Source organism: Clupea harengus, chromosome 3, assembly GCF_900700415.2.
Source record: "Clupea harengus chromosome 3, Ch_v2.0.2, whole genome shotgun sequence".
NCBI lineage: Eukaryota > Metazoa > Chordata > Actinopteri > Clupeiformes > Clupeidae > Clupea > Clupea harengus.
Genome location: NC_045154.1, coordinates 18,330,731 through 18,345,692, shown reverse-complemented (window position 1 = coordinate 18,345,692; position 14,962 = coordinate 18,330,731). Strand labels below are relative to the sequence as shown.

The following is a 14,962-nucleotide window of genomic DNA, read 5'->3' as shown; positions in this document are numbered from 1 at the left end:
TGGACTATCTAGCGTCCACTGTTTTTTGCATTTGTCTACTTGCATGAATGTAAGCACGTGTCAGTGAGTGTATGAATGTGAGCATGTGTCAGTGAGTGCATGAATGTGAGCATGTGTCAGTGAGTGCATGAATGAATGTAAGCACGTGTCAGTGAGTGCATGAATGTAAGCACGTGTCAGTGAGTGCATGAATGAATGTGAGCATGTGTCAGTGAGTGCATGAATGTGAGCATGTGTCAGTGAGTGCATGAATGAATGTAAGCACGTGTCAGTGAGTGCATGAATGTAAGCACGTGTCAGTGAGTGCATGAATGAATGTGAGCATGTGTCAGTGAGTGCATGAATGTAAGCACGTGTCAGTGAGTGCATGAATGAATGTAAGCACGTGTCAGTGAGTGCATGAATGAATGTAAGCACGTGTCAGTGAGTGTATGAATGTAAGCACGTGTCAGTGAGTGCATGAATGTAAGCACGTGTCAGTGATTGTATGAATGTAAGCACGTGTCAGTGAGTGCATGAATGTAAGCATGTGTCAGTGATTGCATGAATGTAAGCATGTGTCAGTGAGTGCATGAATGTAAGCACGTGTCAGTGAGTGCATGAATGTGAGCATGTGTCAGTGAGTGCATGAATGCCCACATGTTGCCCACCGGTGTGCTCTTCACCTCTTTGTATTCTCTTCTGTTGCCATGGTGCATGCACAGGCACACCCAGTGTGAAGGAGGAGGACCCACAAACACACCACACCACTCTCTTTTCCTCTGCTCTCTCCTCCCTTTCTCTTCCCCTCTTTTCTCTCTCTCTTATCCCTCTCTCTCTCCTCCCGTGTTCTCTCTCTTTCTCCTCCTTCTCTCTCTCCTCCCTCTCTCTGTCTTTCTCTCTCTCTCCTCCCTCGTTCTCTCTCTTTCTCCTCCTTCTCTCTCTCTCCTCCCTCTCTCTGTCTTTCTCTCTCTCATCCCTCTCTCTTCTCCTCCCTCGTTCTCTCTCTTTCTCCTCCTTCTCTCTCTCTCCTCCCTCTCTCTGTCTTTCTCTCTCTTCCCCTCTTTTCTCTCTCTCTCTCTCTCTCCTTTGTATTATCTCTGTTTGGTTCGTCTCTCTCAGTGTTCCAATTACTGGGTCCGCCCTGCGCTGGCTGTGATGGATGCGCTGGCGGATGGAAACAGAAACAGCGTCCACAAATAGACCCGTCCCTCCGCAGGGCCACGTGGGAGCGAGCGCTGGCCTGGCCCCACTTCTGCGTTTCGCTCGCCGCGCACCACACCACACCACACCCCTCCTCTCTCTCTCCCGCCCTCTCTCTCACCCCCCCAGGCCAACACAAGTTAGCGCACCGGAGAACCGCTGGGAAATTAAAACAGGAATTATTAGCTCACAGCCAGCCACCCAGCACTGAGACATAGAGGACAGGCTGGCGCGCTACAAACACACACACACACACACACACAGAGAGAGACACACACACACACACACACACACACACACACCCAGCCACCCAGCAGTGAGACATAGAGGACAGGCGGGCACGCTACAAACACACACACACACACACACACACACACACACACACACACACACACACACAGAGAGACACACACACACCCAGCCACCCAGCACTGAGACATAGAGGACAGGCGGGCGCGCTACAAACACATCACTGCGTTTTATTACGGGGACAGATGACACTTACATCCAGGATGACTCGTCTGTTTGCCCTTCCTTTCCTGTGTTTTTGTTTATTTGATTTGATTTGATTCGTTGACGTAGCACGTGTGTTCAGAATGGTCCACCTGCAGTTGTGGCTTTGATTAGCTACATACTTCCCCATGCTGCACACCGTGTATCACATGCATACATGTACTGCACATCCCTGTCTCTGAGAATATCATTGGTACACCTTACAGAAATGAACACACATCCCTGTCTCTGAGAATATCATTGGTACACCTTACAGAAATGAACACACATCTGTGTCTCTGAGAATATCATTGGTACACCTTACAGAAATGAACACACATCCCTTCTCTGAAAATATCATTGGTACACCTTACAGAAATGAACACACATCCCTGTCTCTGAGAATATCATTGGTACACCTTACAGAAATGAACACACATCTGTGTCTCTGAGAATATCATTGGTACACCTTACAGAAATGAACACACATCCCTGTCTCTGAGAATATCATTGGTACACCTTACAGAAATGAACACACATCTGTGTCTCTGAGAATATCATTGGTACACCTTACAGAAATGAACAGACATCCCTTCTCTGAAAATATCATTGGTACACCTTACAGAAATGAACACACATCCCTGTCTCTGAGAATATCATTGGTACAGAAATGAACACACATCCCTGTCTCTGAGAATATCATTGGTACACCTTACAGAAATGAACACACCAGGCAACCAGTGTCAGTGTCAAACACGCCGCTTTCCCACCTGCAATATCAGAATGTATTAGGACAGGGAGTTTAAAAAGCCAATAAGTTTTCCATGGCCTGAAAACCTCTCCGCCAGGACAGGGACAGTGAAGGCAGACGATGAAAGGATCCGTCAGCCGCCACACACACACACACACACACACAGACTTACACACACACAGACAGACACACACAGACAAACAGACACACACACACACACACACACACACACACACAGACACACAGGCCTGCAGATAACCGTCCTGGTCTGGGATCAGGTTACGGGCGTCTCATCGCCTCTGGGACACCGGTGCGCTTCCTCCCGACGCTGGGCAGCCGGCGCAGGCTCTTATCAGACCCGTCAGGTCACCTGAGGCCCCCGGGCCCACTGGCTCTCAGAGTCTGGGGATCTGATCTGATCTGGGCCTTTGTGTGGAGTGGGGGTTTAGAGGTGGGGTGGCTAACATACGCCAGCCTGCTGGCTTGCCTATTTGTCTGTCTATCTGTCTGTCTGTCTATCTGTCTGTCTGTCTGTCTGTCTCGGTAGCAGTGGCAGCAACAGCAGAGAAGCATGCCCATTACCCAAGCAGAGAAAAGAGACGTGGATACAGAGAGAGAGGAGAGGAGAGGATAAGAGAGAGGAGAGGAGAGGAGAGGAGAGGAGAAGAGAGAAAGAGGAGAGGACAGGGATGAGAAGAGGAGAGGAGAGGAGAGGAGAGAAGAGAGCAGAGGAAAGGAGGAGAGAGCAGAGGAGAGGAGAGGAGAGGAGAGGAGAAGAGAGAGCAGAGAAGAGGAGAGGAGAGGAGAGGAGAGGAGAGGAGAAGAGAGGAGAGGAGAAGAGAGGAGAGAGCAGAGAGGACAGGGATGAGAGGAGAGGAGGGGTGAGAGAGGAGAGGAGAAGAGAGGAGAGAGCAGAGGAGAGAGGAGAGGAGAGGAGAGGAGAGAGCGGAGAGGACAGGGATGAGGAGAGGAGAGGAGGGGTGAGAGAGGAGAGGAGAAGAGAGGAGAGAGCAGAGGAGAGGAGAAGAGAGGAGAGCAGAAGAGAGGAGAGAAGAGGAGAGGAGAGGAGGGGGGAGAGAGGAGATGAGAGAGTGGGAAAAGGGAGAAAAAGAGAGGGATGAGGAGGAAACTGATGTTATGGAGCCATAACCTGCCATCCATTTTTCTGTCTGAGTATGTACTTATAAATATATGATTTATATTTTTATGTTTTAAACAAAAAAAAAACGTCTTAAAATCTTAAGAAGCCATTTAACCCAAGCACAAGGGCAGCACCTGGAATCCACACACACTTCCTGGAGGTGTCAGGTAATCCTTGGAGGTGGTCCACACCAGTCATACGCTGTGAAGAGACTTCTCATGTTCTCAGGAGAATGGAGCCTTTTGTGTTGGCAGCAACTTTTGTGCACCACTTCAGATAAGCTCACAAGGCTGTTGATGTGTTTTTTGAGTGTGTGTGTGAGTGTGTGTGTGTGTGTGTAGAGGAATCCAGCGATCGATTTGACTGCGGTGACTACTTGTACTGACTCAGTGTCTGCTGCTGCCTGCTAACAGTAAGAGCACAGTGGGTAGTTGGGTTAATGACATGTATGATTGTGTGTGTATGTGTGTGTATCTGTGTGTATGAAGTGTGTGTGCATATGTGTGTGTGTGTGTGTGTGTGTGTGTGTGTGTGTACGACTGTGCGTGTGAAAATGAGCGAGCGAGTAAGGGTGAGTGATTGTGTGTGTGTGTGTGTGTGTGTGTGTATGTGTGAGTGTGTGTGTGTGTGTGTGTACAACTGTGTGTGTGAGAATGAGTGAGCGAGTGAGGGTGAGTCACTGGGCCGTCTGCGCAGTGGGCTCCTCCTGCTGTGTGTGTGTGTGTGTGTGTGTGTGTGTGTGTGTGTGTGTGTGTGTTTGGCGGGTCACGCGTGTTGTGGGAGGATGTGGGAGACGGGTGCCCCGGCTAGACAACACAGCCTGCCGCGACCTTAAGACGACCTTGAGACGACCTTGTCTTCCCGATGCAGGGCGCCACCTCCCTGTCTTCCCCTGGCACACCGCCTTCTCGCCTGGCCGTGCCTCGCCGTGCCCACCACTCTGTTTACGCAGGCACCTGGCCAGTGCTCAGGCGGCAGACGAAGGTGGGCATCGCCGTGGCGACACGAAGCCAACGCAGACGGGAGCCATGACTCAGGTTACGCACGAGAAGGGGGATTAAAATATAAACAGCCGATGAACCTGAGCCACTGTCGTCCCTCTGGGATTGGACGAGAGCTTTGTATGAGCCGTCTGTGCACCTACACAGGGCTTAGTGTCGGCCGCGGACACACACACACACACGCACACACATGCGCACGCACGCAGACACACATACACACACACACACCCTGTCTTATGCTGCCCATGCGTATAGGACAGTCTACGCTGTTCCTGTTTCACATTGCAATATTTATGAGATTCCTATACATGAGAAGAAGATTAACTCACATTTCCTGGACTAGATGTGCCGCACAAACAAGTCATGGAAAACAACAAACCCTTAGGAATGTCAGTTATATATTCAACAGTGATGGCCGAAAGACAGGTTTTTGGTTGGGAAGTGAATGCCAGAGTTAGGAGAAATGAATGGTGAATGTTTCTTGGAAACGTGTCATTTCTGAGGAGGAAAAGCTTGGAAATCCACAGTGTTGCAGTGCATCATGGGAGAAATAAATCAGCTGAGGGACTCTGGAAATGAATCAACACACCCCCATACACACACACACATACATATACACACACACACACACACATACATACACACCCACCCACACACACATACATACATACATACGCATACACACACACAAAAAACCAAACACACATACACACTCAGACAAACATACAAACACACACACACACCACACACGCAAGCACACACACACACACACAGACACACACACCTACACACTGAAACACTCACACACTCAAACAAAAACACACACACACTCACAACACATGGAAACGCACATGAAAATAGAAACACACATAGCTTAACATAAGGACACACATTGTGCACAAACACAGAAACACATGCAAACCAACACACACACACACACACACTGCACGCAAATACATGTCCATAATGTTAAAACACACAAAGACACACATCTTGCTTCTCTGTATATAAAAAAAACTCTCAACCTTTAAAACAGAGCTTTCTCAATTTGCTCTTTGGCAATCTGCTCGCTATATACTGAGCTACGGGGATCTCTGGAGCTTATTGATCTGTGATCGATACTGATAATGACTAACTTTCCTCTGAGAGTGAGCTGATTAATGACAATCATCTCTGTATTATTTCCCCTGGGCTCTGATTCTATATCTTCTCCTCTCTAGCAGATTCAGATTTCTTTCCATCTGTTTTTTCTTTCAGCGCCACTGACAACGAAGATTACACATCTGACGAGGTGTTTGAAAGATTCCACATCTGACGAGGCGTTTGAAAGATTCCACATCTGACGAGGCTTTTGAAAGTGATAGCACATTTATTGCTGAAATGTATGAACCCTAAACAGTTTGTTTCAGTGGTGAGACAAGAGCTGAATTGTTTGTACCCTTCAAATTGCCCTCTTCAGCTGAAAGTGTTTGCTGACTGTCAAGGCCACCGTGGAAGTGTTCATGGCTGTTTGGCTTTGCTCTCCTGGTGGCATGTCTGTCTTAAGTGTGTGTGTGTGCGTGTGTGTATGTGTGCACGCTTGTGTGTGTGTGCGCGTGTGTGTGGCATATTTGTCTGTCGCTGGGATGCTGTGTGTGTGTGTGTGTGTGTGTGTGTGTGTGTATGTGTGTGCGTGTGTGTGGCATGTCTGTCTGTCGCTGGGATGCTGATTCTCTGTTATTGTCTTCTTAAGTCTTCCTCTGAGACATTCAGCCAATAACTCCAAGCCTCTCGTCTCGTCTCGTCAGCGTCTCCCTCTCCCTCCCTGCTCGGCACCTGAGGCATGTGCTCCAGGGTGGTCACAAGGCTGTACTTGCCCACACACACACACACACACACACACACACACACACACACACACACACACACACACACACACACACACACACACACACACACACACACACACACACACACACACACACACACACACACAGAGGATCTGATTAAGAGCCATTACCTTGTTTATTATTTCCCTTCGCCTGGAGGTTTCGCTTAATGACAATTTGCTATTCTAATTAAGCGCAAGCCACCATCAGCACTGCCGCCGCCCGTCGATGATGATGATGACGACGATGATGGTGATGAATTGAAATGAGCAACTAGGAGGAAGAGGACACTACCATGTGCAGGTGAGGAGAGAGAGAGAGAGAGAGAGGACACTATCATTTGCAGGTGAGGAGAGTGAGAGAGAGAGAGAGAGAAAGGGAGAGAGAGAGAGAGAGAGAGAGAGAGAGAGAGAGAGAGAGAGAGAGAGAGAGAGAGGGCTCCACTGTTCCTCTGGGCATCAGGCAGGGCTGGTTTCTCACTAGGAAAAGAGAGGTGACGTTTTTTTTTTTGCCTATGAGGAACCTTTCATCAGATGACAGACAGAACAAATGGATTTGTGCTCATTGTCAGGGCTTATCTGCTTCACAATGAGCGCGTGCGTCCGGTGAAGAGGTTTTCCGCGTGGCCAATTAAGGCCTTTATTAATCATAAATGGAGTCTGTCAGCTCCACGCCTCTATGTCTGGCACTCTGATTAGCAGGCTGAGCAATCACAGCGCCACCATCTCACACACACACACGCGCGCGCACACACTAGAGGTTGGATACCTGACCTGGGCCCGTCGGGACCCGATAGGACCCGACGGGCCGGGCCGGGTTCGGCCAAATATTTAGATATTATACTCGGGCTCGTGCTCGGATACATCAGCGTGATAAGGCATTGAACATTCCATATCTAAAATATCTTAATAAGTAGGGAATTCAACGTGTCTGCTTCACATGTTTTTGAGAATAAAATAAATCACATTTAGGATAACAGCCTTCTTCCTGTTTGCGGGAATTTGTTTATGTCCTAGCTGTGACAACGCGATTACAGGCGGCAAACTGGCATCATGGAAGAAGTTAAAAAGAAACTGTCATCTGGAGAGTTTGAAACAATAAAAAACGAAGGGAAATCTACTGTATGGAGATATTTCTGCTTAGTAGTCGATGCGAATTCTAATGAGGCTGTTGGATATGAGTGAGTGCAGTAGTCGATGCCCGAGTTTAATAAAGGCAGGTTATTCATAAAAAACCTACGTAAATGTGATATTAGTATGAACAGTTGAGACATTGACTCCATCGGGCTCGGGTCGGGTTCGGACAAAATATTTGAAAGGCTCTCTTGAGTTTGTGTGGATGAGGTATTGCACAGAGACACCATGATTTTGTACAGAAGAGTGTGGAAGTAATATGCGTTGCTATTATTATTATTGTTATTATTATTTCCTAAATGAAAAGAGCATGGATGGATGCCATGCAAGAATGAATGACGGAGCTGGCAGAGTAGCATTCTCTACAAACACACACACACACACACACACACACACACACACACACACTCACACACTGGCAGCATTCTCTACACAACAAAAGAAGTGAAATTCCTTACGGCCTGAAAGAGGCCGATCCTTCCAATCTTCACACCTGCAGTGGCAATAAGACGCCAGAGTACCAGATGCTGTCTTTAACTCAATTTAATGGCACATCACAGCACACACACACACACGCACACACACTCACACACACACACACAATCTAATGGCACTTCACAACTTCATACCTTCCTTCTAACAAACACAAGGCTCACAGCATGACACAGTGAGCTTCATCCTTCCATTTGAGTCCATCCATTTCCATCAGTTCATGTCATTTGTAGCTTTAAAATCAGAGGGGCACTAACACACACACACACACACACACACACACACACACACACACACACACACACACACACAAAGACACCGAAGACTCAGAGGTTTTCAAACAGCATTTCTATACTTATTCTATCTGATTTATTCTGATTTATTCTATTATCTATTTATTCTATTATCTGATTTATTCTGATTTATCCCCCCCAATTATTGGGTGTGTGTGTGTCTGTGGGTGTGTGTAAGAGAGAGAGAGAGAGAGAGAGAGAAAGAAAGGGAAAGAGAGGAGGTGTGATAGAGAGAGGGAGAAAGAGAGAGAGAGAAAGATTGTTTTTGTGTGTTTTAAGGTGCATTCATCACAGCTACCCCTGCGGGCACACACACACACACACACACACACACACACACACACACACACACACACACTTGTCCACCATCAGCATCTCTCCCCACTGCCGAAAAGCTGCACCAACCACTATCACAAACCTCTCAAAATGACAGGACACACACACACACATGGACTCATGAACAAATTCATGCATACCCAAAAATGTGTGGCCATGAATAAACACACACCCTCATACACACACACATGTGGACAGACCCACAGCGAGCACATGTGGGGTCCTCATCTGCTCCATGGCGGTTTACATAAGGACACTGCCAGCCATCTCTTCTCCTTCTGGATTCTTTTACAGCCCCCTCTGACCCCCTCACACCCCAGCCCCCCCCCCCCCCCCCCCCCCCCCCCCCCCCCCCCCCCCCCCCCAGCCCGCTCTGACCCCCCCAGCCCCCTCTGCCCCCCCAGCCCCCTCTTAATGTGAGGGTGTGTAAATGTGAGTGTGTGTGTAAATGTGAGTGTGTGTGTGTGTGAGCCACAGCTTTAGATGCACTGGATGTGGCTAATGTTGAATGTGGGATCCTTTCTGGGTTTTTTCCGGCGAATAACAGATGCGATAGGAATGGTGATGATTGCTGCTGTCAGACCTGCAGTCCTCAGACGATTCCTGGATGGCACAAATCACACACTACCCCTCCCACACACACACACACACACACACACACACACACACACACACACACACACACAGTGATACAGAACACATACTCACATACACAGTTACAAAGTAGCATACACACACACACACACTCACATATACACACACTCACACTCACACATACACACACACACACACACACACACAGTCACATCCTCCCTTCCTCTTTCCCTCTCTCTCCCTGAGCCCTCCTCTCTATTCAGGCTGTACAGTCCTCTACAACGTGACTTCCTCCCACTGTTCCAAGCCGTCAGCTCACTCGTGGCCTGCCTAGTGTGTGTGTGTGTGTGTGAATGCAGCTCACTCGTGGCCTGCCTAGTGTGTGTGTGTGTGTGTGTGTGTGTGTGTGTGTGTGTGTGAATGCAGCTCACTCGTGGCCTGCCTTGCCTTGGCATTCCTCTGCTCAAGACCGACACAGAACGTGTTTATCTGTGTGTCTGTGTGTGTGAGTATGTGTAGATGTGTGTCCATGTATGTGTGAATGTGTGTGTGAGTGTTGTGTGTGAATGAGTGTAGATGTGTGTGTGTGTGTGTGTGTGTATATGTATTTGCATTTGCATGTGTGTGAATGCAACTCACTGTCCCTGTCTCCCCAGATCCTAGCATGAACTTCCGGGGGAATTTTGTGTGTGCATGTTTTTCGCCTGTGGTTTATATGGGGGTGTGAGCTCTCTCTCTCTCCTTCCCTCCCTCTCTCTCTCCCTCCTACTCTCCACCCCCTCTCTCCTTCCCTCCCCCTCTCTCTCTCTCCTTACCCCCCTCTCTGTCCTTCCCTCTCTCTCTCTCTCCCTCCTACTCTCCACCCCCCCCCTCTCTCTCCTTCCCTCCCTCTCTCTGTCTCCCTCCACCTCTCTCTTCCTCAGATAAGTGAGAGACAGAACGGGATGCCCTGCTCAATGAACCCAAGGGTGGCAGCAGTGTTTACGTCACAGACAACACACACGTGACCCCCCCCCCCCCACACACACACACACACACACACACAATATAAAAAATGTCAGAGCACCCACATGCCAGCTATGTAGACAGGAAGACTGTTGGTGGTACGGTAACTGGTCTTTCCCGTTTCTGAGTAATATACGCCTGCACTTTCATGCCCTCCAGGGTGAGAAGACAGATTAAACAGCCAAGACTCGACAGGATTGTTACACGCTGATACATGTCCATTACGTGTGTGCGTGTGTGTGCGTTTGTGTGTGTGTGTGCGCACGTGTGTGTGCGTTTGTGTGTGTGTGTATGCGTGTGTGCGTGCACGCACGTGCGTGTTTGTGTGTGCGTGTGTGTTTGTGTGTGTGTGTTTGTGTGTGTGTGTGTAGGCAGCCAGATGTGCCCAAGGCAAAGGGGCAGAGTGGCGGAGTCCTGCCCACCTGGAACTCCTAAGCGATTCCACCTGGCACGCAGAGAGACACTTAGTTGCCTGGGAGACACTTTGAACCTTATCTAAACATTCCACATCTTTAAGTACTTCATCTGATCAGATGGTATTTGTTGAGCTAACTACTGTCTGGCAGAAAACAACCCTACTGGCTTCAGGATGAAGTCCAGCTGACTGGCATGTTGTTTATGGTAAATATATAATTAATAATAATACTACATAAGTCCAATAGGTCACACTTTTCATTTTTGTTGTGTTTTTCATCTTTATTGCGTTATTATTTATTTATTTTTCCACAATTGTCTTCTCCAGCCTGTGCAGCCTGTACATGTCCATGAGCTCTAGGCCTAAGCCTGAGGTGGTGTGACATATGATGTATGAGATATCATGTTCAGTGTTCTAGCAGGCACAGGTTGCTGGCAGAGCTCACTACATGAGTATGAAAGTGTGTGTGTTTGTACAGCTTTTCTAGTTCAAGGTCACGGTCAGGAGTCATAAAGAAAACAACACCACTGTGTGGCCAGGGGTGTGTCGTTTCAGTCCTGTATAGCACCCTCTCTTCACGGCCTTGCGTCACCAAAGCTGATGGTTGTATCCGTAACAAGCTAAATCTGTGTTGCCTTCAGCAGACCACTCTATCCCTCTCTCTCTCTCTCTCCTGGTAGAACTTCGTTAATCCCTCCACCGAGGTCAAACACCGTCCCAGTAGCACTGGCCAACCATCAGCTGTTTCTGACATCAGGAGGCATTCTAGAACTTTCTCTTTAGAAGGAGCTGGGACGCAGCAGGCGAAAGATTCCAGAATGTTTAAAATATTATAATAGGGTTCTTATAGGTGATCCTGCACATGCCCATGCAGGCCTATTCCTGTGGCCAACCTATACATATGTAATTATCTAATTGCTCAGGAAGAATGGCCTTTTCTCTCAGAGTATGTCCACTCCTCTTTCCCTCTCTATGTCTCTTTCTCTCAGTGCACCAGGCTGACCGTATCAAGTTATCTGAAAGCCTGAAAGGTTCAGCTTGATTGCATAACTGCGGGGAGTGGATTGGCACCCACAACAAAAGAAATACCTGACTGCAGATTCAGGCAATTCCCACACATTAAAGGGTCTGTGTTAGGTTCCAGGGCTGCTGAATCTCGCTCGCGAAGGTGCACCCTGTAAACAATGTGTCCATACAAGAACATGGTGTCTTAAGATAGCGTGCAGTGGAAAGGCCCAAAGTGTAAAAAAAAAAAAACTATTTTTTGCTCTGAATGCATTCATGAAATGGGAATTACATAACCATTGCTGGATGCCCTCTAACTCTGAAGAAAACAGCAATTTATCTTTCTTTCAGAATAGTGTGCACAGCAAAATCAGTGCACAACAAAAAGTGTGCAGCACTTCAAATATGCTGCTGCCTTAGGAATACCATTAGGTGGTCTTTTGTTTGCAAGAGGACACCACCAAGAACCTCAAAGTACGCAGAAATATTCTCATTACTATTTAGTCTTATAATCAATGGAATGTCTTTTCTTATTTCTTTTGGAGAGGCTGCTCATGTGTGTTCCAAGGGCACACAGTTCAAAACCGTGTCTGTCTTCTGAGCCTGGCAGAGATAACTGCGTGGTATAAAAGAAGGACAGCGTGTAAAAAAAAGGGCAGCTTGTGATAGTGAGGCGGGTCTAGCACTGATCACGTTGAGAGAGACTGGAAAAAGACCATCCTCGACACGCTTATGTAATTCTGTAGCGTAACAGTTATTTCTGAAGAGCGTATCTTCATGATAAGCACAGGTCGTACATCAGCCTCGCATGAGTGGCAACTCGTGGTACGACAGGGGTGTTATGTCTGCCAAGGCGTGCGAGCCCCAGAGGAGAGCCTGCTATGGCATCTAGCGCCACCGCTTGCACGAGAAGGCTCGTGTACTATACAACAAATATAGCATGGTCACGTGGAGCGCACAGACACTGGCCAACCTACTTCCATACGCGTCGTACACTTACATAATATGCTTCTAATCACAAAGCTGGCAGCCTTCCAACATGCCCTCACAGAACCTCGTCCACTCTGCCGTTAGGTCACCACTTACCGTAAAGCTCGCGAAAGAGCAACAACCTCTGGACTTCCCTCGCTTACGATTGCAAAACTTCCTGTTTGGATAGTTGGGGGAGAACAACAGAAAAAAAAAACGAATGAAAAAGAAGACAAAGACGAGGGACAACTAAATGCAGCTAGGCAACTGTGAACGTTAGGTCATGTACTTGGCGTAACAGAGAATCAGTCCAATGCCTACAAGGAGACGGTCCAAATCAACCACGAGCAAGCTAAAGGAGTGTGAGCATATTCCAGTCTTATGCAATCAAAAAAACGTTGACTGAAATAAATACTGCCCGCCACATGTTCAAGTAATATTTAATATCAGCACAGGGAACTCTATTGGTGGAACTTTATTGTAAGACATAAATATACATGTGAGGAAAATCAGGTTCGTTTACTCTGAAACCAGATAGGCTACTAATGCCTGTTCATCCTGACTTAATCTCAAAACTGCTGTAGACTTCACTGTCCTCTGGTTGTCAACACCTAGGCATTTCAACAGCGGCTTGTTCTCATCTTAAAGCATTGCGGAATAGTATTTCAATTTAGTATTTGCGCTTGAGTTGTGGTCAGATTTGTTCTGAGGCCACACCTGTCTGAGCTCTTCCTTCTCATGAGCATCCACACTTAAAAAACACAAAAATAGAAAACTGGTAAACAATTCCACTTAAAAAACACAAAAATAGAAAACTGGTAAACAATTTCAATTACAAAAAACGCACAAAAATAGAAAACTGGTAAACAATTTCACTTACAAAAAACCCACAAAAATAGAAAACTGGTAAACAGCTTCATGGGTGCCTCTGTTGGTGCAGCTTCACGAAAAGATAAGACAGAAATGGGAAAGGTTCCTCACTCAAGGCTTGCGTAATTAGATGTCTTCAGCTAAAGGAGAACAAATCACTGACTGTGTGACTGTAACTCAAACAAGATCATGAGAGAAGAGGAACTGACAGGAGTGGACTAATCAGAAAACATGAGGGAAAATGGACCATTGAAAACTTGAGGGAAAATTAACTATTAAACTAAAATGAACGATTCATCCACAGTTAAAAAACAGCAGATCAGTTTTTATGTTAGAAAGTCAAACACAAATAGGCTTTCACATGTATGGTCAAACAAATAATAATAAATCATCAAAAAACATTACAATAAAAAAACATAAAGATCATACAAATCTATCTGTAAAACACACACAAACACACACACACACACAGCTTAAACCTGTCTCTGATAATGTCCCCTTAAAAATTGTAAAAAACAATCCTTAGTTATCTGGTCTCTATTGATAGTACAGTTTGTTCCCAAAACACTCGTCTTCAGTGCAGCCTCCTCTCTTGTTCTGGGTCCAGTCTGGTTCTGTTCTGCTCTCTTGCTGTGGGTCTCAGTTTGGTTCTGTTCTGCTCTCATGTTCTGGATCTCAGTCTGGTTCTGGTCTGCTCTCTTGTTCTGGGTCCAGTCTGTTCTGCTCTCTTGCTCTGGGTCCAGTTTGGTTCTGTTCTGCTCTCTTGTTTTGGGTCTCAGACGTACAGCAGGACCTTCTGCAGCGCTCGGCGGACGTGCGGCCGGTCCTCTGGCCTGGTGTCCGGGATCATCTCGGCGCTCCGCTCCGCACCCAGCACCAGCTCCGGCCGGCTCTCGCGGAGCGCCTGCAGCCCGGAGCGGCTGACGTTGCGACAGAAGTCCACCCGCACCTCCTCCAGGCTCCCGCCGTGGAGCGCTGCGGCACGCAGCACAGCGTCCGTCACCCGCGAGCAGTTCTCCAGGCGCAGCCTCCGCAGGCGACGGCAGCAGCGCAACACGCTCACAATGTCAGAGTCTGTGATGTGGCCACAGCCAGACAGGGTCAGGGAGAGGAGGTTTGGACACCTGGAGGGACAAACAGATACAGAGAGAGAGAGACAGACAGATAGATAGAAAGACAGACAGACAAGTAGATAGATTGAGAGAGAGAGAGAGAGGGAATTGAGAATATAACAATACACTTTATTCCCATTAACATGTTTCCTAAAACATCAGATCAAATTTCATAACCACACCAAAAACAGAAACAAAATAATAAAAGCTTAAATCAGGACACTTGGAAAGAGATGAAAATGAAATGTATATACTGTTGGTGTGTCCTTCAGTATTCTTTGTGTGTTTTTCCTGAAGCCAATA

At 47.3% G+C, this 14,962-nt stretch overlaps 1 protein-coding gene across 1 annotated transcript in view; it reads right to left on the bottom strand.

The window, feature by feature from the left end:
- Window positions 1–13,857: 13,857 nt before the first annotated feature.
- The window catches only part of fbxl22 (F-box and leucine-rich repeat protein 22), an 11,277-nt gene continuing 10,172 nt past the window's right edge, over window positions 13,858–14,962 (bottom strand). Inside the window, exon 2 of the mRNA XM_012818738.3 lies at window positions 13,858–14,671. Within this exon, the coding sequence (XP_012674192.2) occupies window positions 14,323–14,671 (349 nt within the window). The 3' untranslated portion in view covers window positions 13,858–14,322. The remainder of the gene's footprint in view (window positions 14,672–14,962) is intronic.